Here is a 24,504-nt window from a genome sequence, read left to right as displayed (position 1 = left end):
GGCAGCTGGGCCTAGTGGGGGCTTAGGAGGCCTCAGAGGTTTATAGCTGAGTCTCTCCACTGCACTCAAATGGCCGCCCCATCATCTACCTAGGGCAATCCAGGCACTGCTAAAGATGAATCCTAGGCTGCGATGGTGAAAGTCCCCCAGGCCATCCTGGGTCACCTCTGAGCCACCTGACCCCTCTCTACCGTAGCCCAGCATGCTGGCTACACAGCAGACACACTGCAACTGGAAAGGGCTTTGAGGGCAGCAGGCCTAGCACTGGGTGGGTAAGGAGAAGGCTGGTCCCAAGCCTCACCTGACAACTCCAAGGAGGAGCCAGCTGCCTTCCCTGTCCCCACCCCAAGACCCAGCCCTGACACACATATCTGCTGCTGAACTCCAAGGTGACACCATGGCTAAAAGTCATTTCTGGCACCCTTAAGTCTGGTCATTAGATCTGTCAGAGTACTATGGGGTGCAGACTGGATGGGGGTGGGGTGTGAACCTTGGACTTGGCTACGAGCCCTCCACACACACACTCTGAGGGGAAGGCATCCCAGAAATATTCCCTCCAAAGAGGATTCCCCACGCGGCCTAGGACAGAGTGCATCAGTGAGCATCAGCACCTGTCCCTCAGGTGAAAGGCACAAGCACGCAGTGGCCAGGCTCAGCCCAAGTCAGGGATGATCAGAACCAGGTTTGTGGAGCCCAGTCCCGAGTGGCTGGCCACTCTCATGATGGAGGCTGTGCCACGGGTCTGATGTGTATACTTCCCAGGGAATGGTTTCCAGGGGCTGCTCTGACAAATTGCCACCAACCTGGTGTCTTAAAGCATTACATGATTATCATGTTGCAGCTCTGGGGTAAAAGTCCCCCACCAGCATCAATGCACCCAAGTTAAGGTGTGGGCAGGGCGGTCCCATCTGGGGGCTCTGGAGAGAAGCAACCCCAGCCCCAGCCTCTTCCAGATCCAAGACTGCACTCCTTGCCCTCCCGTGTGTGGCTCCTTCTCCCTGAGCAGAACACCTTGCCACGGTCAGCACATCACCCTTCTGTGGTCGACTATCTTCCTCTTCCTCCTCCCGAGGATGCATGTGGGTGCATTCAGGACCCACGAGGACAATCCTGGGAAATTTCCCCATCCAGAAGTTTAAATATAATCTCATCTGCAAAGTTCCTTTTGCCATCGGAGGCAATGCTCAAGATTCTAGAGATTAGACTCTCGGTGTCTTTGAGGGCCGTGATTCACCCAGCATACCCTTAGCACTAGAGGGAGAAACTAAGGCATGGCTTTACTACAGGAGGCTGAAATAGGACCTGAGCCCCAAAGCCCTACCCTTGCTATGCTGTCTGTTTCAGGTGCAGAGATTTCCTCCCCCAAGACGTAGAAACACCAACCCCAGCATCTACCCAAACCTCCTCTCTCTGCCTTCCTCTGAGCACAGAGGATTTCATTGTCACTGCAGAATTCCCACAGGACTGCTCTCATCAGAACCACGGGGCTCAGTGCTCTGGTCTATGGATTTTTAGTTTTTAAAAACCCAGAATTGAAACCAGGTGTGGCAGGACACATCCATAATCACAATTACTCAGGAGGCTGAGGCAGAAGGACTGTAAGTCCAAGGTCAGTCTGGACAATTTATAAAGACTCTGTATCAAAAATAATAAGGCCCAGGATGTAGCTCAATGCTTCTGGGTTCAATCCCTAATACTAGAAACAGAACAAAACCAGGAAAACAGGACAAAAGAAAACGAAAAAAAATTACATTCCTCTGTTGAGGTGCCAGCTCTGCTTTTTATTCATTTTTCAGTGCACATCTGTACCCTGAAAAAGATATTTTTAAAAGCAAAAAACACTGCTTTGAAAAATCTCTTGGACTCTGTAGCCAGATATCCTGGTTCAAATTCCAGCCAGCCACCAACCATGTGCGCGACCTTTGATAAATTATGTAACAGATCTGTGCCTCAGTTTCCTTATCTGTAAAGGAGGAAATATCTCCTGATGTTGCTATGGTGATGAATTAATGTAGAGAAGGCACTTAGGACCACACCTGGCACATGGCAAAGGCCATCCATGTGTGAGCTGTCATCACCATTATTATCACACATATTTAAGGGATGTCTGTTCAGGTAGCTTAGTGAACCTGGCAGCATAATTCACAGCTATCTCTGAGTTGTGGGTTCTCAGGTATGAATTCATTCTTCTGCTAGGCAGTTGTTCTAGGAAGTCGTTTATCCCATAAACAATGATGGGATAAACATCCTTGAACAAACACTTCTGCACACATCTTTATTTGGTCCTAAAATTCAACTGCTGAGTCACAGATCATACATATTTTTGAGTTTCTGATCCACTGTTGCCAATCGCCCTTTAGAACATTTGCACCAATTTCCTGCCCTTCTCCCCACACCCACCCTCCGAGGGCTGGGCACCTATTGGCTTACTAGGCTCCCCTCTCTCCCAGCAGACCACACTTCCTGCTGTGGATGAACTGGATATGAGGATTCAGGGTCCTAATTTCGGTGCCTGCAGAAAGGGTGCAAATGTGTGTTTCTTTTCATGTAAAATGTGGGTCTCTACAGCTGGCAATAATAAAGCACTATTTTAAAGTAACCTATAAGGTTGTGTGGGAGCCGAGTATGCGGTGCATGCCTGTAATCTCAGCACTCAGGAGGCTGAGACAGGAAGATCCCTGCAAGACCAGCCTGGGCTACAAAGTGAGCTCAGGGCCAGCCTGAATGGCATATCGAGACCCAAAATAAAAGAAAAAAAATCTACACAGAACTAGCAAAATTTTGGCTTTGTAATCACACATTTAAGTATATTTTAAAAAATTGTTAAATTTGATACTGAGGCTCCCAGGGATCCCCTCAGTGTTCCATATCTACCATTGTAGAGCTCTATGGGACTCCAAATCATTTTGGAAACAGTGCTTGAGTACAAATGCACAGTAATGATTACCTTCCATTTGCAAACTGATGTCCCACTTTCCTGCATCAAACTACACAATAAAAATCACCTCACTACCATAAACACTAAGAATCTGTCCTCTAAGAGCTGTGCAGGGTTTACATGCAGGCATGATCATAGACTGGGCTTCTTAGGCATTGTCTCAGCTCTCACCAACAAGGTGGACCCACATTCCCATTCTACTAATAAGGAGACTGAGGCTCAGAGAAGTCAGGAGTTTGCCCAGGAGCTACGGTACAGGGAGGAGATTTGGGGATTCACATTCTCAGATTGCAAGATCCTTGCTCTCCTTGTGTGTTTGCAGCAAGACCCAGGGAGGACCTGGAGCTGCGAAAGCCGCAGAGTGCACTGGCTATCAGTGAAGTCTCCCATGGGCCTAACACTGCCCTCTTTGCTCCAGACCAAAAAGATATGTTGAACTTGGTTGTGAGAGCTCGGGAGCATCCTTGCATTCCCTCTGCTGTCGAAGTTGAGGGCATCCGGCCAGGACACAACCCTGGGTGCTATGCCTTCTCCTTCCCAAGTGGTGGGAACCCAAGACCTCAGTAAAGTCTCCCAGAGGGGCGTGGACTGTGCAGAGAACCCATGGATGGAACTGGCACACCCAGAGGAAGGGAATCTGGATATTGGAGCCAAGGGAGGAGGAGACCCCTGGATACCAAGGAGGCAGCTCAAGGACTGTAGTTACCATTTGCTGACCACCTGCTGGACACTGCACTCAACTCTAGCACACACGCTCACACCTCATCTCTAAAGGACCCAGCCAAGGTCTCAGGACGCCCTTTACAGTGCAGAAAGTGAGGCACAGAGCAGCTCAGACTTGGCCAGAGCCAGGCAATTCGGAGCCCCAGCACCATTCCTGGTCAGCACTCAGCCTGCAGCTGGATCCGCTGCTTCTCAGCGTATGAAATGAGGAAGAGGCTACCTTCATAGGTAACATAAAAATAAAATGAAAGAATGTGAAACTACATATAGAACTAAGTAAACAAGAAGTTTTTTTTTAAAAAAAAAAAGCTTCACTAAAACAATTTCCTAGGGCCAAGCGAACAAAATTATTCTGGAAGCACAGCTGATGAGCAGGCTTAGTGAGCTTGGACTCAGTTAGCAAATATTGAGCACTTGCTGCATGTCACCACAGTAAATCTGCCACCAGCCTGGTGGTGAGCTATTTGTCATCCAGAGGGGACAATGAGCCGAAATCTGAATGCTGCACCTGAGCAGGGATTAAGAGTGTGAGGCAGATCCAAAGCCCCTAGCAACCAACCACCCAAGGACAGTGGATCTCCAAAACTGGGCCAGCCAAGATCAAGGAACTAGAGGGGACATAGACTGAGAGGGTCCCTCAGGACAGAGGTCCCAACCAGGTGTGTCGCCTGCACCGTCTCAGCATGCCTCACATCTCTAGCATGGAGGACTCAGCTTCTGTCTTCAGGGTGAGAAAACTGAAGTTAAAGAGGTTAAGGGTCCTGCCAGACTTGGGGCTAGAGCTGGAGTCCAGATCTGGGTAGCAAGAGGAGAGAAGGAAGACCACAGAGGGGTGAGCTACCTCTTCCAGGCCAGATTTGAGGTGAGCTAGGAGCCTGTGGCTGATGACAGTGACCAAAAGAATCCTGTCCCAGCTTGTTCAAAGGCCTAGAAAGCCTGAGCATAAGCAAGTGAGCCCATCTGATGAGGAACCAAAACCCAAGAGATAAAGACCTCAAAGCCCAGGCTCCTGCTGGAACCCCACGATACTTCTCCAGGCTCTCTGGTGGCAGGAAGAGGAGGAACAAGGGCCCATCCAGTTGTGTCCTCCAGGCAGGGCCCTAAAGCCACTGGGCTATATCAAGTTTCCCTTCAGAGGGATAACACATTCAGAGCCTTGCAGCTGCGTTTGAAGCCGATGGGCCAGGTTTGACACAGCTGAGCACCATAAGGAAAGGTTAACACACATGGGGGGAGGTCACTCGGGTGGATGACTGGGCTGAGATCTCGAACTTCCAAGTGTGAGCCAGGGTGTCCACAGCCCAGGAACAGACCCCACCTTCCCTTCTGTGCAAGCCCACCACAAACTACAGTGGAGTTGGTGCACACACAGTCTAACGCTGTCAGGCTTGACCTACTTACTCCACCCTTGCAAGGGCTCACTTGGCCCTCCAGCTGCCACACAACCCAAAACCAAGCCACTCCCTGATTGAGCCCCTGCAACCTTGCTCTCTAAGAACAGAAATCCTGTCTCTTATGTCTTTAAAGGCCGCCACATGCTCTAACTTCTGTTCCCTTCCTTCCCCATACCCTGTCCTGCTTCCTGAGTGCACTCAAAGGCTACTGCCTCTGTCCATCTTATCGCAGGCATCCTGTGCTCTGTCCCAGTAGGGCAAGGACCAAACTCCTGGTTGCCAGAGGCCCTCAAATGGAAAGTGTTCATTCACCATGTGCATCCACTAGACACAGACAGAGCACCCCCAACCCCAGGTGTGTGTGTTGGGGGGGGGGGGGAGTCTGGACTGGGACTTTTGGCTCCAGCCTGGATTTCCCCACTGCTCTGTCCTGGGCAGAACACAGAAGCAACCCGCGCTACCACGCTTTAGTGCCCAGTGCCCAGTGCCCGGGCTCGCCTCTGCCCTAGGTCCTCTCCCACCCACTCCAGCGCCTTCTGTTGAACTCTGGCGCGGGTTTCCGGCAGGCAATCGAGGCCCGAGCTCAGGAGCCCCAGTCATCACGGTTCAGTCTGGCCTTCCACTTCCCAGGCCACTTGGCCTCTACTCACAGCAAGAAACTTCTCCCCCGAGAAGGGCAGCTCAGACTGCCAGGGAGCAGGGGTAAGAGGCTATGGCGCGGGTCCTGCCGGGCGCCCAGGAGCTGCTTCCCTGGGGGACTAGCGGCAGTGAATGGAGATGGGGCTCTCGGCTCCCTTCGGGGTTCTGACGCGAGCTTGGCCGGCGGGGACCCCAGAGGGTCGCTCTGCTGATTCGCGATGCAGCACCCACCCGACGCCTGCGCTCCGCGGCCGGCACAGCCTCACGTCCTCGCCCGGGCCGGGCTCCGCCCAGGAGCAGGTAGCACCCAGGGTTGGACTTAACCGCATTTTTGGGCTTCTGCACCTCGTCCCGCTCGGACCCGACCCGTCCCAAGCCCCGGCCACCGTGCCCGGAGCCTGCTCCACCTCGGAGCCGCGGGCGGCGAGGCGGGCAGGGTACCTGTCAGCAGCTCGAGCTTGTGTCCCAGCACCTTCATCGCGGCGGCGGCGGCGGCAGGGAGCGCGGCCCGGAGAGTGAGCGGAGCCGAGCGGAGCTGCAGCCGGCAGCCGAGCGCACGCCGCCCCCTCCACGGCGGTTTAAAAAAAATCCACCAATTGCGCTGCCACGCACCCCCAAGGCGCCCGCCGCCACCTGGTCGGGTGCGCTCCGGGAGGCGGAGGGAGCGCGGGTGGGTGCGGGGTAGCCGAGGGAGGAGGCCCCGCGCCCTCCGCCTGAACAAAGAGGCCACCGCCCGCGGGCGCCGCGTAGGGGAGGTGCGGGCTGCCAGGCTGCGTCCCCGGGTCGCCTCCGGGCCGAACTGCGAGGGGCCGGGCGCTGCCTTCGCGTGGGCGGAATGGGGCGGCGGGGCGCAGGTGCGGGCCCGGGGCGCCCAGGCTGACCGGGCGGGGGACGCGCGCCGCACGGGGGCTGCAGGGCGAGGGGCGCCGCGACTCACCCAGGTGCCAGGAGCAGACAGGCGTGCGGGCGGGACCCGGCTTCCGCGTCGCCGCCCCCGCGCCGTGCAGGTGCCCACAGCTCGGAGCCCCTCGCCGTGCCCGCTGCGCCCGCCGCTGCGGGGGCCGGGCCGGGGGCGGGGACTCGGGCGGCAGTCGGAGGCGGGGACCGGGCACCGGGGCTGGGGACTGTGTTGTGCGGGTGGGGGGCGTGGGCGCGCAGCCCACGGCGAGCGCAGGCCCTGGTGCCGTCCCGGGGGGCTGCTCGCTCCGGCCGCGGTCAGAGCTCCGGGTCGGAGGGCAGGAGACGGCAGGGCGCCGCGACGCGCAAACCCAGTGGAGACCCGGGCGATCTGCGCGACTCCCGCCCGCTCCTCCCCTCCCGCGGCGCCCGGCGAGGGTCTGGCCGCCGGGGCTCTGCTGCCTGCGGCGCGGCGCGCGGCCCTTCTCGCCCTCCGGTGCCCCCGCAGCTGCCCGGGCATCGGGCTCTCGGGAAGAGGGCAGCCCAGGCCTCAGGCTTTGTGTGAATCCCGAGGGAACCTCAGCCCCGTAGCGCCTGCCCCACCCCGCCGCCTCTCCTCTCCCAGCCTCTGCCACCGGGCCTCACCTAGGAACCGCTGGAGAAAAGTCCCTGGGATCGGGAAGAACCTAGGCTGGGGTCCTCTTGGAAATCGTCCTCCCCACTTTTTTCAGAGCCCAAGGGTGGGCCAAGGTATTGCCTCTCAGCCTGGAGAGTCCCGCTTACTGTATGGCAAGGTCCTGCTGGCCATAGAAGGGGACAGGGAGACGTCCTCCTCTGGTTCGCCAGCTACCCTTGTCAGACCCAAGAGCGAGGGCCACAGGCCCTGGATGGGGCCCCTCTCTAGGAAGTATGGATCTCTAGTAACCCTGAAATATTTCTTTAGGCAAGATAGCTTAAAATGAGAGCCCCAGCAGTGACCTTGGGTGGGGCTCTGCCTCTCTGTGGATTCTAGCCTTTTTGTGCAGAGAGTGTTGGACCCAGTCATCTTGGAAGTTTAGGACTGACACTGAGGTGAGAGGTTGTTCCTCCCCTCCCTTCTGCGACCTTTGTCTGCTTTGGTCTTAATTGAGGTCCTGGCTTTTGCTGAGTTTCAGGCGGCAGCTGCTGCCCATGGCAGCAAATTAATTGACCTGCCAGTTTAGGCGGCTGGTAAGATTTTGGTGGCCCCATATAGGGCACGCATTGCTACTTGGGTTACAGCTTTGTGCCGCTTTAGGGGACAGATATCAACCACGTAGGAGGCAGCAAGTTTGGCTTCCTCACCTTGGGGAGATGCCTACCTCCCAAGGCCGTCCTCTGCAAGGGGATCAGGGGTCAGTGGTGAGGGTAGGGTGAGCCTCCATCTGTGGAACTTCTTCCTTCGGCTGGGTTGTGGTTCTGGAAATCAGGGGCCAATCCTTAAAGGCACAAGCTGGGGCCACAGTTTCCTGGATGTGTGGTACCTGAGAAGTTACCCCTCTTACTCCGATACTGGGGTGATGCTGATTTCACAAGGTTTTGGTAAGAAGTAAACTAGAATGGTTCTAGACACATCGTTTAAGTCAATTTTCTTACGATGACAAAATTGTTATTATTGTCTTAGAGATTCATGTTCTATCCTTTTCAGTCATTTCATACTTAATCATTGGAGAAAACTGTCCATCTTCTAGTAAAACAATCCATGAGGCTTTACCTCTTCTGAATTTCCCCAGAAGACCTAATAGCTGCCTAACGAGAATTTTGGCAATATGGCATGGCATGTCTGTCTGGGTGAACAAGAGCACTTGCAATGGCCTTGAACTAGTGCAGACAATCCACTTGGTTCAGCTAATTCATGAGCATTCTGGTGAGTCAGATTTCAGATTTGAACCCCTGAAAGTGGAGACTTACAGAGTGATGACAAAATGTGAGCTGTTGTCTCAAGCTCAGGTTCGGTGGGAACAAGCAGCGTGGCTCCTGCAGGAGGACTCAGTTATGCCAGGCCAAATGGGTTACTGCTGAGTCACTGGAAGCTTGAGAACTTGGTGCCCGTTGCCAGGGTCTCCCTTCCTGTTTAGCTCCGGAGGAGCACACGTGTTGTTGGGAGTGGGGATGATGGGGCTTTCAACACAGGAAAGCAAGCACTGTAAGGGCCAGGCTATTGCCTAAGATAAGGGCCCTCTAAGAAACACTTCTGCCCTGTTCTTAGCTCTTGAAAGATGCTTCACAAGTCACTGCTTTGCAAAATGGGCAGAGGAAGAGTGGCTGGCCTGTTCTTAGGCTGGAGATGAAGACCTTTTCTTTTCCTACTGGTATAGTTGCACTATGGCATGGCACTAGTTGCATGAAATTAAAGCCCACTGTGGCTCATTTAAGCAGAGAAGTACTTTGTTAAAAGGAGATTGGGCAGTTCATGGGATCTCGGAAGCCAGGCCTGACACTGCAGCCTTGGTCCGGAGTTCAAACGACCATTCCCATTCTCAGGTATGGAGACTGCATCAGCACCACCCATGGACATGGACACTGGACACTGTCATCTGGACACCCCCTGCCTCCAAGACCACTGTCACCTTCCTCTCCAGAATGGGTTCCCTGTAGTCTTGGCTTGTTTGTGCCACCAGTTTTTCACTCACAGTTCAGAGCAGGGCATCTGGTGGGAAGAGCCAATCATGTCTACTACAAAAGCTGCAAGGGAGGCTGGGAAGAGGCATCTTTAGTTCTCTCGTGAGAGCTGGGTTCTGCCCCACAGGAAGGGTGTAGTGGGTGCTGGTGGCCAAAAGAGTGACCAGTGCCCACTTCAGATGACACAGGAGTTGTGAAACTGCTATGAGATGGTGCACTTGGACACAGTGCTGAGCCTACTATGGAAAGACACAAGTTCTGGTCCCTGAGATTCATCCCACACTATAAATTCTCAATGTCAACCAGTGACGCTTCGTTATGGTTTAATCTTTGATTTTTTCAGCAGGTGAAAGACAAAAGGACCTTGAGAACAGTGTGGCTTGCTGCCCTTCCAGATACAGAGGCAGCTCCAGTCCTGCTGCCAGGAGGACAGGTGACTGGGTTTTTCCATTGTGGTGATGAATTGGGCTGAGTCACCAACCCTCTATGGTCCCCTCGTGACTATGACTGGGAGCAAGTGAAGAGAACTATGGATGGGCTTGGGACAGAGATGAGCCTGGGGCCATGAAATCTTCATTTTTTCACAGACAGAGGGCAGCAGGAACTACTCCCCCCTCCCCACTTCCCACTCACTAAGCAAGAACCAGACAGCATCAGGGGGAGAAGAGAAGATCATCATTTCTTCCCTTTCCTAGTATTGATTCAGTACTTTCTAGGTGCTGAGCCCTGTCTGGAGAGTCAGAGCTAATCAGGACATTGACCTTTACTATTCATGTACCAATGGAGAAAAACAGCTCAGAGTTCCATAACAGACTATTAAAATGTGCAACTGAGGTTAACATGGAGTGCAGCAGAGGCTTGGTGGACTCAGCAAGGGTGTCCTGGAGCAAGAGGAGATGAACCTGCAGAGAGACGGAAGGTCAGCTGATAGAGATGGAAGATGAGTGATAGAAGGAGAGTTGCATCCATCCATCCATCCACCCACCCACCCATCCATCCATCACCCATCCATCCACCCATCCACCCATCCATCCATCCATCCATCCACCCACCCATCCACCCATCCATCCATCCATCCACCCATCCATCCATCCATATCCACCCATCCATCCACCCATCCATCCACCCACCCATCCATCCATCCACCCATCCATCCACCCACCCATCCATCCATCCATCCATCCATCCATCCATCCATCCATCCTCTGTGCTACGCTGGCCAGCCAGGCTCTGCGCTATGTACAAGGAGGCACAGAGCAGAGCCCCATCATGGCTCCTGTCTTGAGGTAGAGAAAGCTGGATGTGCAGAGCAGATGGCGAGGAAGCCGCATGGAGGAAGTGGGCGGGAATGGATGCCCAGCCTCAGCCTGGCTCTGAAGTTTCACCAGCCAACAGATTATCTGTTATTAGGCCGTGGCTGACTACTCACTGCTGTTTTGCTACTTCCTTCCTCCCATAACGTGCTCCCCAGGTAACTGCAGATGTCCTGCTATTTCCTCCCCTACCCAGAAGGCAGCAGTTTCCCCCAAAATGCCTTCATCTACCCAGGAAACTGCTAGTCACAAGAAGCCCTAGTTAGTGCTGGTCAAGGAAAGAGGAGGGTCTGAGAACATTTTTTAAAAAATGACAATAGTTACATATACTCAGCACTCCAAATTTATAAGCTTCACAGAGAAGATAAAAATCACTCTTAAATCGAGTTCCAGGGAAAATATTAGGGGACAGGGGGAACATGACCTTCAGTACTTTATATTTGTCCTGATGAAAGGATTCTTCTGCAGTGTAATAGCAGCACTGTCTGTATTGCATGAGTACTTCACAGTTTTCTCAGCTAATCTCATATTGTGCAGCATTTACAGTGTGTCTGTTTTTTTCATTACTGGAAACAATGTTGCAAGCAGTCTACTGGGAAGACTTGTTTATATTTGCACACATCTCTCTTTCACATCTCTCTCTCTTTTCGGGGTCAAACTCATGACCTCATGCTTGGTAGGCAGGCACTTATGCCACTGAGCTAAATCCCAGGCCCTGTACACATCTCTTGATTGACTATATAAGGCCACTCCGCAGCCTCTCTTCATCTGGTCACGTGGTCTCCATCCTTCCATAAACACCAGCCCATGCATCCTCAGGAGGCCAGTGTGTGCTTAACTCATGATGGTCTTCACACCTATACAGGTTCTGTGGGGGGATCCATGGGAGGGGGCACCATGAAGTTTCACCAGTCGCCACCTTCCATTTGTGCCAACCTCCTTTTCTTTTATTCTTTCATTTTAAGAAAATGGGCTGGGGATAGAGCTTAATGACACAGGGCTTTCCTGGCAAATATGAGGTCTTGAGTTCAATTCCTGGCACACACACACACACACACACCAAACCAACAAAAAACTAGAATGTATTTGCAACCCATAATAATTACATTCATCTTGAGGAACTGGCACATATTATAGATCACATCTGAATCGTTTTTCTTCCCCTTTCACACTCTGGTTTCTCTTCTTCTTCCTCAGGTCCCTTCCCACCTCCACATACTCTATATCCCTGTTTTCTACCATCTTTCTTTTTATTTTGCTCTTTAAATTATTTAAATTGTTCTCTCATAGTAGAAACACTATGTGGTATTTAGCCTTCTGTGTCTGGTTTAGTTCATTTAGTATTATGGTGTCAAGGTCCACCCGTTTTCCTACAGGTGACCCTTAAGTTTATCCTTTACGTGTCAACCTCATTTTCATGCCCAAGGTTTTGATCTTGAACTGCAGTTATATAAAATGTTGTTACGGGGGGGGGGGTAATCAGATCAGGAGTACACCAAGTCTTTCTACTGTGTTTGCAGCTTCCTGTTAATTTATAATCATTTCAGGATAAAAAGTAAAAGAAAATCTGAGCAGGTCTGTGAATGAACTATTTGTCTTCAGCCTCAGAAGCTAATGTTTTAAAATCAACACTCTGTCACAAGGAGCAAGGCAAAGGTGTCTTTGCCTCCATTTCCCCTGAAAGGTAGGTTGTGGTGTATGGAGAGATGCCCCTTGTGGTGGGTGGTGCGTGGTCATCCAGCGTTTTTTCCATCTCATTGCCCGCACTGGCCTGAGCATGTGCTTGATGGGCTGATCAGAGTCATCATCTTCCCTGTGGACTCAGAGAGACCGGAGTTCCTGGCAGTTACAGATCTGGGAGAAAGCAGAGGAAAAGCTCTTTGCTCTTGAAAGGCAAAAGCAGAGCTCCATCCCACAGAGAAATTACACATCTAGAGGTACCTCTGGCTTGAGGTGTTGAGGAGCTGGCTTGCCTTTCTGCAGGGCAGGATTGGTGGAAAGACTTGCTTGTCTTCGTACACATCTCTGTAAGGCCACTCTGCAGCCTCTCTTTGTCTGGCTATAGGGTCACTGTCCAACCCCACCCTGGGCCTGAATCAACTCATCCTACAGACCTGGGCCTGGGCTGCTCCCAGACTTGGGGTGGATTTGGTCCAATGGCTGGACCTTCTCAGGGGCTGCAATGTCCCCACAGTGTCTTCAGCAATGTGACAGCAGGCTTGGGCTGAATCTGAGGTTTTGATCAACTTCCAAATATTGTCTCCAATTTATAATGGTTTGCCATATGATGATTTGATGGTACAGTGGGGTGAATGTGATGTACATTTAGTAGAAACCATACTTTGAACTTTGAATTTTGATCTCTTTCTGGCTGGCAATGGGGCAGTTAAAAACCCTCTAGAGATTCTGGATAGTGGCAGCGAGCCACAGCTCCCAGTTGGCAATGGGATCATGACAGGAAACCACGAATACTGCACAGTGTGCTGTGTTGCTAGGCTCAGATGTTCAGTAGATTAGGTGTATTAAATACATTTCCAGCTTATGACCGATATTTGTAACTTACGGGTTTGCAGGCATGTAACCACATCATCAAGGAACACTTGAAATAGAAACAGAACTGACTTTGGATCCTGTGCTGAGAGCCCCCAAAGCAGCCCATAGGCTTGATGATTTGCTAGATGTATGTGTAGCACTCATGAAAGCCATTATATTATCTTTAATATTTATTGTAGTGAAATAATAAAGGTAAAAAAAAATCAGAGCCAGGCATAGGCTGCGTGATCGTAATCCCAGCACTCAGCAAGCTGAGGCAGGAAGGTTGCCACCTGAACTATACACACACACACACACACACACACACACACACACATCACTGAAGAGACAAGGTATGTGAGCAAGTCCAGGAGATACCAGGTGCAAGCTTACAACTGTCTCCTCCCAGAGGAGTCACACAGGAACACATTAATTCTTCTAGCAACAATGTATGGCAACATATGCAAAGTATTAGCAAGCAGGAAAGCTCACACTAGCCTTGGTATTGAGGGTTTCTATAGGGAAAGGTAATTCATATAGGTAAGTAGCAACCATAAAACTAACCTTAGCTACTCATTCTCCGGCCCCTAGAAGCCCAACTGATTCATTGTGACCCAAAGCTTCCTAAATACAAGAACAGTCATCAGGTGGGATATTTCATGGGTATGGAGGTTGTCTTGAAGGGCCAGTTCTTTCTTTGAAATATGCAGGGTATGAGCCCACGCCTGCTGAGTTAACTCCTTGCTGCTCAGAAGTCCGTCATTTATTTGATGCCACACCCCCATCACTATGATTTCATAAAAGAAAAGAGGGTCAATGCCAAGAAGTTAGGCTGGAAGCATGACAACTCAGCAATCCCTAAAAGGAAACAGTTGGCCTGTTATTGCTGACTTTCAAGGTGAAGGGGCCAGCAGCCACCAGTGTACACCAAGAGCCTTACTTGGGTGTGTTACTGTCAGCACAATTGTGTCTCTAATCAATGAACAGATGAACTAAGCTTCTCCCTCTGCAGTGGGAGCTGGGTCAGATGTCCACCATCATGGGGAAGGACTAGGATCCACAGCAGATGGGAAAACATGGTCTGGAATTCTCTCTTTAGAGTCTAAGCCAGTTTGTCCTTCCTTTTCTTGGTCTCACTGCTGTTGCATCTTATCCTGGGAAAGATGAGCATCTGCTCTTTGTGCTAAGTGCTCTGGCCTCTGGCCTGTTCCTTGTCAGGCTTTAGGTCCCATCTGTTCTGTGACTCAAGGGTAGACCAGCTAGTCTCTTAGAATGCCATCTCATTACATCTTCCCCTCTCCAACCTGTAGGCATAGAATTGAGCCATCAAAGGCTCAGACCGTTGGCTTGGTAGGCTTCATGGCCCAGGGCTGGTCAGTCCTGAGCTCTACCATTGGGTAGCCTCGGGCAAGTATCCTAACTTTGTAGGATGTCTTCATCTCTCCAGTGGGTCTCCAACGCTGAGGAATCAGTTGACAACTGAGGAGGCTCCAGCCCCCAGTCAAGGGGCCCACTGGAACCCATTGATTAGTGGATATTAGGACAATGCATTGCACAATTCCAGTTACAAAGCATCGGGGGCAGAAAGGATCTTTGTGGTGAGCTTGGAGGTGCAGTGACACATCCAGCCATCCTAGAACTGGGTGCTGAGAAGGTTGCATGGCCTGAGGTTTCCAGACCTGGGGGAAGACAGCATTCCCTTCGCTAATCCTGCTCAACTCTTGGGTGTCAGGTTAGGCCTCACTGGCCTGCCTGATCCCGACTTTCCTTCTTTGTGTCCCCCTTCAATAGCACGACTAATCAGAGCAACAGTTTGCCACTAACTATGCCAGACAACATGCTAAAGGCGTTACTTACACATACAGCTTTGTAATTCTTTCTGCACTTACAAAGCTAGTCGTTACTTTATTTTTCTGCTTTTATAGACAAAGAAACATACACAGAAGCAAAGGGCTCAGCTTCTTTCATGTTAAATAGTGGTTGTCTGGGTACAGATCTATCTCTACTTTTGACAGTGAACTTCGTGAGGCACAGATTGTGTCCTGTCCCCCAACCCCACACTGGGGTTTGAACCCACAGCCTTGCACATGCTGGGTAAGCACTCTACCACTGATATTTCTGGGCTACATCTCCAGTCCTTTTCACTGTTGTAAGATGTCTTTTTCACTGTTCAGACCCAGCCTGTTACTTAGTATGAGCTCAATAGATGCAAACATCCCTGCCCGCAGTATTTGTGGAGTAAAAGAATGAGTGAATGAGTGTTTGTAAATTGGCAATGAAGGGTTGGCACATCAGGGGCAATAAACAAATATTATATTAGTGCCTCTTTTAGGCAGAATAAGGAGGTCTGCCAGCCTCAAAAGTTCAAGTCCTAATCCTAGAACCTGTGAATGTGTGGTTGCATTAGTCACATTATAGTTTCTGGGACAAAATACCTGATACCCACAACTCAAAGTAGGGGAGGTTTAATATGGTTCATGTTTTTGGGGAATTCAGCCTATTGTTGGCTGTCTCCAAGGCAGAAATATCATAGGAAGGTAATGGAGGAATGCTGCTTACTTCAGAACAACCAGGAAGCAGAGAGGGGAGGGCAGGGAAGGAGAAGACCCTCCAAAGGTGCACCCACAGTGACACACCTCTTCCAATCAGGCCCCATGTCCCGATAGCACATTCAGCTATGAACTCCTCAGTGGGTCAATCAATCCACTGAGGGGTGTATCTCCCCATTAACTGATCACTTTCCAAAAGCCCCACCTCTGAACACATGAGACTTTTGTAGGCCATTTTAGATCTAAACCATAAGAGTTATGCTATTCAGCAGTGGGGAATCAAATTTTTTGCTAATAAACTGTCTTTAAAATAGTGAGATTATCCAGGATTATCTGGGTGGGACCAGTGTAACCTTAGAGTTTGGGGGAAGCAAGACTAGAATGAGACCATTGGCAGCATCGCTGGTTTTGAAGACAGGAAAGTTCCATGGGCCGTAGCAGGGAGGCAGCCTCTAGAAACTGGAAAAGGCAAGGGCATGGATTCTTCTCTGGAACCTCAAGGGGATGCAGCCCTGCTGACATGCGGGTGAGCCCAGTGAGATCCATTTTAGGCTTAGGATCTCCAGATCTATTTTTAAGATGTATGTTGTTTTAAGCCACTCATGTGGGAATTTTTTTTATAGCCACAATAAAAAACTTACATAAGTGTCCCATCCCTGGAGCCAAAGGCTCACATCTCACACTTGGGAGCTACTTATTAACTAGTGGTTGATGTGGATTATTGCTGTAAGCACCTCATTTACTATCAGGACAGACATGAGAAAATGTGACTTTTATGTTTTGCATTTTAACACCAGAGGTCTAACTGGGAGGTTTTGAGGTCAGAGTTTTGTCCTAAATTCAAGTCATTAGCTTGGCCTGGGCTGGGGGTTGCAGAGAGGAACCTGAAGGGCTTTCTAGGGGAAGGAGCCACGTGCTGGGAAGCAAGCAGAGATGCTAGACAGGTAGACCTCAGCATCCTGTCACCCCCATGGCCTCTGGCCTGTATGCCATCTTTGATGCCATACCTGCTGCCTTCAGTGTTATTAGGGCTAACTCCACCAGATAGGATCCTCAGCTGTCTATAAAACCAGCCCAAGTGCCTCGTGGAAGTGCCATGATGATGCCAGTGGGTTAAGTGAGGAAGGAGCCAGCTGTTGTGCAGTTCTCCACTGTCCTGCATTAGGACAGCCTAGATCCAGAATGTCCCCTAAAGACTCATGTAGTCAGGGGTGGGGCTTTTGAAAGGTGAATGGATCATAGAGAGGAGTGTTCTGACTGACTCACATTCTGGCTGGAGGTGAGTCACTGAGGGTGTGACCTGGAAGGGCAGGTGCATTCTTATCCCCAGCGCCCTTCTTCTGTCTCTGCTTCTTGGCTGCAATGGCTTGAGCACCTTTTCTTCCACTGTGGTCTTCTGCCATCCTGTTTCTGCCTGAGAGCTAGCTGCCCATGGACTGAAACCGTGAGCCAAAATGAACTTCTCCTCCCATATTACATTGTGAATGTTGGGTGTTTCGTCTTAGTGAAGGAACATCATTAAGACATTAATCAGGTACAATTCCAAGGGTGAGCATCCATAACTCATTCATTTCTCACACCAGCTCATTTTAATGGGTTCTATCACCATCCCTGTTTTATAGATAAGAAAAGCGAGGCACAGCTAGTAACTGAGGGTGAACAAAATAGTGTGGCTCCAGAGTCTCTGTTCTTGACCACAGTAGTCTACTTCTTTTCTAGATGGTGCATAAATTCTAATAAGTACCATAATAATGCCACAATATGTCAGCCCCAAACAAGGCACACTGGCATATAGATTACCTTGAGCCGATCACAACTGAGAACACATACACAAAAAGCTGCCTGCCCCCCCTTATTTGCCTAAAAGCACATGAACATTTGTGAAGCTGTCCCCTCCTCCCCACCACCAGGAAGGACAGGAGCTAGTAGACAGGGACAATTCCACACCCTTCCCACCAGAGCAGGCACCAGGAATCCATACAAGCTTAACTGCTTTGTCTTGCACTGTTTCTCCAGCACTTACCTTCCTACAAATTGTCTCCTAGAGACTCCAAGTCCCTTCCCTTTGTTTTGTCCTTCTCTAAGAATGTGTTGTTGGATGCTCTGTAATCTGGCATCTTACTCATCCTTTTGAGTTACTCTTCAATGAGTATTTGCATAGGCTTGCATGAAACATATATGAATGACTTTCTCTCTTTCTTTGGTACTGGGGATTGAGCCCAGAGCCTTTGCACTGAGCTGCATCCCAGAAAATTTTTATTTTTATTTTTGACATGCAGTCTCATTAAATCACCATTAAGTTCTCCAGACTGGGCTCAAACTTTGGATCCTTCTGCCTCAGCCTCCCAGAGTGCTGGATTCACAGGCCTGCATTACCACCAGGCTCCAAGGTTACAAGGCCCCAGGAAGAGGAGGAAAATGATTTTTTCTCTACCCAAAACACTGCCTCATCTTTGGGGAAGGCTTTCCTGTTGTCAATACATTCTCATCCTGTATGTCATCCTCACAGGGACTGGTCACCTAGGATGGGTGGCCTGAGTGACACCATGGAAACAGAACTCCCAAGGGGGCAGGCACCTAGCCCTCCAGGGAAGGGTGAGCTTCCTTCCCAGTCTCCTGCCTCCAAGCCGAGGTAGCTCTCTTCCGCAGCTGCTCCCTGCTAACTTGCTGCATTATTTATGACCTATTACTCACCTCCTGCAGGCATCCAGATGCTGCCTGCCAGAAACTGTTACCTCACAGTGTCCCTGTGAGAGGACCAAGGGCAGCTCCTTCCCCCAGCCCCATTCTCTGCTCTCTTCTCTCCCTGATCCCCACCACTCTCCTGGTGTGTGGCAAGTCTGTCCCCATTTTCCTCCCACAAGAACCACCTTGTGAGCACAGTTCCTTCTTGCCAAGCCAGCTGACACATTCCGCAGGCTCCTGACTTTGCCAGGGAAGCAACAGCAGCAAAGTCCAAGCCCACTTCCCCTGAGGCTGCAATTGCCCTGGTGTGCGCATGGGCGGGGAAAAGGTGGGGAGGAGATATGTGCATGCTCTGTGTGAGAGGGGGATTTGAAGACTCAGCGCTGAACACATTTGTGTTGCTTCTTCAGGATCTCACAGCTGAAAGTGTAACCAATGGCGATCATTTGCTTCTTCCATCTCAGCCAGAGGAGTGGAAAAGTGATGCTCAAATCCAAAGTTAGAGTTGGGATCAGGACCCTGAGCTGTGTGACATCAAGCAAGTTGCTTAACCTTTTTGTGTATCATTTTCCTCCTCTTTCCCTCATTGAGCCATTCTGAAGGCTAAATGCATGTTTGTAAAGCAGTCAGCAAGGGGTCTGCAGGATAGTAAATGCTGAAAAGAAGCAGAGTTGCTTGGCCTGTATGCAGCAGCCGGGTCCCTTCATCTCAGTTTCCATGTCTATAAAGTGGGCAACTGACAGGCGCAGCCCCAATGAAACAGGAGACGCTTTTGTGGGCGACAGTTAACTGCTGGTTTATTTACGCGGGCTCTGGTTTATATATTTGGCCGTGACCAGTCACAGGCTGCCACGAGGAAGCAGGGCGGGAATGGGATGCAGGCTCTGGCTACTATATCCAGCTGTGGCCAATCAGGAGTTGCCACAGAGTATGGAGTGAGCACGAAGTGCGCACAGGTTGGCTAATTTAAAGAGGGATGTAGCGCATTGCGGAAGCTGGCGTGGTCCTTAGTCCCGGGTGGGGTATGGTATGTTGAGCGCCTGCGCCCAACAGGCAACAGCTGAATTTAGCAATTGCTTGAAACTGGAAAATGAAATGAAAACTCAGAAATTGCCCTTTGGGTTGAACTCTCCCCATTTTCCTGGAATTTAAGGTATTTGGCAATTGTTAGTACACAAATCCAGAGGACAGGCATCTCTTTCTCCTCCCTAGACTCCCAAATTCTGAGTGCCTGGCGGAAGGTCCTGGGAATCACCAGGAGACCTTGTGGCTCCAAAGCCTCTGAGCCCTGATCTTGGAGTCTGGCTGGGGAGAAGTGATAGAGGGTACAATAGAATCTGTGTCCTTAATACAATTCCCTAATGGCTCCACTGCAGGAAACTAGAGACTAGGCACTCTGCTGAAAATTATTCCCAAAGCCCCTGGAAAAAGTCCTTCTAGAATCATGTCACCATTTTTCTTCTCCTCCATCTGAAGACCCTGAGAATTGGAAGAATGAATTTCCCCAAACCTCTCCATCTCTCACTCCCTCTGATTTAGCAAAGTTGAGCTCTGTGTCAGTTTCCAATCACCAGAACTGTTCTTGGAACCAAGACAACTTTTTGCAGACACCTCTCCCTAGAGGCACAGTCTGATCTGCATGAAAGCCCTCCCAGGACCTGGCCTTGAAGGGTCCACCCTGCTGACAATGGGACAAAGAGGCATCTGTGTGCTAAGTGTCCAGGAAGCAGAGAGCCCCCAGAGCCAGCATCTTCATCACTGCATCCAATACCAGGTTGGCCCAGTGGGTGCTACTGGGTGTACGCTGGAGATGGAGAAAGACTGAGGAGGAGTGGCTTGTCAGGCAGCGTTATTCCAACAACAGCTACTGTGGTAGTTTACCAGGAGCAATCTAATTTTTCAGAGGCTCTGGAAGCCAGCTTTCAAACATCACTGATTTTTTTTTGCCTGGGGTCAATCATCAAGAATCTGGTTCTAAGGTCTCAAATCATTCCAGTACCATCTTCCTCCCAATCAACTATGATCCTCATGAACACATACCTGCCCTTTCTCTGACTCACTCATCAAAAGGCAACCACAATAACCTCTCACAGGCCTGGGGTGTTTATGTGAATCATTCATCGACTAAAATGTCCCATATATTTGTCACCACAATCTTATCAAATAGGAATTTAGATTATACCCTCTCCCTCTTTTGTGGTCCTGGAGATGGAACCCAAGGGTGCTCTACCACTGAGCTACATCCCCAGCCCTTTTTATTTATTGTTGTTTTTTAAATTTTGAAACAGGGCCTCACTAAGTTGCCCAGGTGGGACTCAAACTTGTGATTCCTCTGCCCCAGCCTTAGATTACCTCAGGATAAGCATAAGGAAATTAAGAAATTTCCTGTCAATGTTGCAGCTGGTTAGTGGTGGTGCCAAGCTTCTAGCTTCTAGCTTCTAGCTTGGATCTCCAAGCCCAAGTTCCTAACCACAGTGCAAAGCAGCCCCCAGCCCCGGTGCCATCCCCCATCCCTGGAGAAGCCCCTGGCTTCACGGAACAGCCCCTGCTCCAAGCCCTTTCTGCACACCCAGGGCCGCACTCCAATTTGCAGGCTTGCTTCCCACTTGTGAATGTACTCAGGCCCTGCTGCCTGGAGTTAATTATTCTAAAAAGACATTTGGAAACTCAGCTCTGCTAGGTCTAGTGTGTTCTCTTTTGGTAATTTAATAATCTTGTTTTTAAACTGTGATTTTAAAACTTGGTGATTACTCTGCAGATATTTTCCCATCTTTTTCTTTTTTGATCCCAAACCTGTGGATTTTGGAGCTGAGAGCCATGACTGATGATCCGGTTGTGTGCTCACAAATGCAAGGTTTTAGTGTGCCCAGGCTCAGCAGTGAGATAGGAGGTAGGGGGTGGAGTGTGTGCAGAAGGCCAAATCCAAAATCCTGAAAAATCAAACATACTAGATCGTTGGAAGAAGAGGCAGCTTATGCACTATTTGTGCGTTTGGGTTACCAAATGCTGAGTGGTCCTGTTTGGATAGTGGACGCCCCCCAACCAATTCCTTACCCTAGCACTGAGGATTAAACCCAAAGATGCTCTGCCCTTGAGGTATATACTTGGCCCTTTTTATTTATTTTACTCTTTTGTTTTGAAACAGGGTTTTGCTAAGCTGCCCAGGTTGGCCTCCTGCTCAGCCTCTGAATATGAGGATTGCAGAAGATTGTTCCACTTTGCTCAGCTAGGGTGGTGGATTTTAAGTGAATTTTTATATTTATCTTCTGTTGTTTTTAATTTACAAAAGTATGTATAATTCTAATAATAAAATAAGAGTAAAAATTTCTTATTAAAAATCAAGTTCATTCAATAATTTGAATCCAGTCCAGGCAAAGCCTCAAACAAGTCTGTCTTTATGAACTTGTTATATGAATGTTTATGAACTAATTAAACGCACTCACAAATAGACCCCTCAGATAATGAGTAGAACTCTGCAAAAAAGGGGAAACAGGATCTAGGCTAATGATTATATTCATAAAATTATTTTATGTATTTTATTTTTTTGTCTTTTTCCTTTTTATTGGTACAAGGGATCGAACTCGTAACTGCCTGCTTGCAAGGCAGGCGCTTATGCCACTGAGCTAAATCCCCAGCCCCTTATTTTATTATTTTAGAAAGTGGAATAGAACTTGAGTTTTAAAAAAAAATTATTAACTTAATGGTTTGTTAAATTTTAGCTATTATTTTTGTTTACCCTTGGGCACAAATTGACTTAAATTTGTAAGTGGACTGTAGAGTGGATTTGATTTTATATGTTTTTCATTCAACAAATGTGGATTGAGCTGTGCCCTGTGCTAGGGCAAGTTGTCTCCCAGGTCTGTAGGATTCCAAAAGGAAGGAGGGTGAAATCTGAAATTTCAGTATCCAGCTGGAGGCCCTAAGAGGAGAACCTACTTCTTTACTTTCCAGCTTCCCGAAGCCTCCTGTATTCCTCGGCTGTGGCTCCTTCCAGCAAAGGGACTCCAGCCTCTCTGCTTCGGTCACCGCATCCCCTTCCGTCCCTCTCCTTGCTCACCGCATTGCCTGACTGCAGCCCTCGTGCCTCCCTCTTCCAAGAGCCCTGATGCTTCTATTCAGCCTACTCCATAACCCAGGATAATCCCCGTCTCAAGAGCCTAACCAAACTGCACCTGCAAGTCCTTTTGCCATTTAAACTGATAAAAGTACAGTTCCAAGGGTTAGCATGTGGGCACTGGGGGAGGTCAGTGATTTGTTATCACATTTGCTTCCAGAAATGCAGAAGCACACAAGTGCAAGACTGTGGATGCAGAGACTTCAAATACCGGATGCAGGCAGCTTAACGTTGACTGCAGATTCTAGATGAACAACAGAGCAGTCAGTTCCAGAATACAACATAACCATAAAAAGAATGAGGCAGATGATGTGCATGTTCATGTTGTAAATTTACATGAGACACAAATTTTAGAAATTCATAGTTCATTTGTTCAACAAATATCACCCATGCCTACGTATGCCAGGAGCTGGGAATATAGCAGTAAACTAGACAGAAATTTGTATTTCCTTTTTTTGTATAAAAACTATCTATAGAAATATATGCATGTGTGGAAAAAAAGTCTTATCTGGAGAGTAAACATTAAATTGTTAACAGTGAATACTTCAGGAGAGTAGGGAATGAAAATGGTAAGGATTTGGCCTTACATTGTTTTATCTTTTCAACAAACATATTATTTCTGCTTAAAAACGAAAATAAACTATGGTACAGTTATCAGGAAGAATTATCTGGTATCACCTCCTATTTAATGATATAACTGTACTATCCGCAAAAAAAGAAGGAAGGAAGGAAGCAAAGCAGCGAGGAGAAAGGAGAGAATCAAACCAAGAAGGAAGGAAAGGGGAAGAACCAGCTGATAAGCACTAACTTGGAGAAGGGAAGCCTCATGGGGCACTTAGCCAAGGCTGTCTCGGTGCAAAATGTCCCTCCCACCCCCGCAGGAACTGGCAGCTCCTCCCAATGTATTTCTTTTCTTTTTTTGTACCGGTGATGGAACTCACAACCTCAAGCTTACCAGGCAAGCGTTTATGCCACTGAGCTAAATCCCTGGCTAATGTATTTCTTTATATCTTCTTTCAGCACCTGGCCCCGGGGCCTGTACACAGGAGGTGATCAGTGACATACTGCTGACAAGTGGAGCAACCAATGGGAGCACCGGGGAAGGTGTGGATGACGTTTCACCACCCAGAGCTCCTCTTTGACCCCCACTCCCCGCTGTGTTAAGAAGCCACCCAGCCTCAGCTCTGTACAGATTCGAGATTCGATTCGCTTCTCCCGCTTATCACCATTTCTACCCAAATGGGCTACATACTCCCTGCTCTAACCAGGGGTTTTGCCTGAACATCTTGGAGAGGGGAAGATGAATCCCTGAAGATGTAAACAAAGGATGTGTTCATACATACTGGGGGAAGTCAGATTTTCAAAGACATCTAGGAACCAGAGCTGTAGAATGATTTTTCTACATAAACAAATCATGGGATATTAATAATATCTATAGCACAATATTAAGATAAATTTTTAGCTTCCTTTTTTTTTACATAGGCTTTTCTCTTTTTGCCCCAAATTGTGTTGACAACCTAGAATGTCACCATAGGAGAATCTTTAATAACTTGATAAGATCTTTGTGATATATAGTTAACTACAAAAAGCATGTGATTAATGAAAATCTATAACTACATTTTGATAAGAAATTCATACATATGTGTATATGTATCATTAAAGTCTCAAGCAGACTATATATGGTTAACAGTTGTCATTTCCAGGTAGGAATTAATGGATGTTGTTAACTTCATTTCTGATTGTTTATCTGTTTATAAAAATGTTACTTTTGGAAGTAAATACATATTTACTTTTTAGGCAAAAGAAGCCTCTGGGAAGATAATTTAGTAGTAGCCACCAAAACTTTGTAACCTTTATGCCATCAATTCTGTTCTAGTAATGCACTCTACAGAAATCCTTGCACATGAGTCTGAACTTAAATACAGTAACTGCAGCCTTGTAAAAATTTATAAACAACCCAAACACTTCGACTTCGAGGTGAGTGGTTGGATTGGCTATGGCATCTCCATAGTATGGCAAATGCTATTAAAAATAAAAATGAGGAAGGTAGATTTCTGAGAAGACATTTTGTTAGACGAAG

General features: G+C 48.9%; 1 protein-coding gene and 1 long non-coding RNA gene across 4 annotated transcripts in view; one reads left to right on the top strand and one right to left on the bottom strand.

The window, feature by feature from the left end:
- Ndrg4 (NDRG family member 4) overlaps nt 1-6,784 on the bottom strand; it is a 39,935-nt gene extending 33,151 nt beyond the window's left edge. Inside the window, exon 1 of one of the 3 annotated variants that reach the window (XM_063247427.1) lies at nt 6,632-6,784. Coding sequence is in view for 2 of the 3 variants with exons in the window: in XM_005004667.4 (XP_005004724.1) it covers nt 6,136-6,172 (37 nt within the window). In the remaining variant the exon portion in view is untranslated. Of the gene's footprint in view, nt 1-6,135; nt 6,302-6,631 lie in introns of those variants that run through there. The other 2 variants (XM_005004667.4, XM_005004668.4) reach the window with 2 other exon arrangements.
- On the top strand, nt 5,329-24,473 carry LOC134475754 (uncharacterized). Its single transcript, XR_010046987.1, has 2 exons — nt 5,329-5,994; nt 23,445-24,473. It is a non-coding gene; the product is annotated as an uncharacterized LOC134475754 (long non-coding RNA).
- Nucleotides 24,474-24,504: the final 31 nt, after the last annotated feature.

Source organism: Cavia porcellus, unplaced genomic scaffold (assembly GCF_034190915.1).
Source record: "Cavia porcellus strain 051 isolate PalLab524CR breed Dunkin Hartley unplaced genomic scaffold, mCavPor4.1 scaffold_4, whole genome shotgun sequence".
In the NCBI taxonomy this organism is placed as follows: domain Eukaryota; kingdom Metazoa; phylum Chordata; class Mammalia; order Rodentia; family Caviidae; genus Cavia; species Cavia porcellus.
This window is presented reverse-complemented; position numbering and strand designations above follow the sequence as displayed.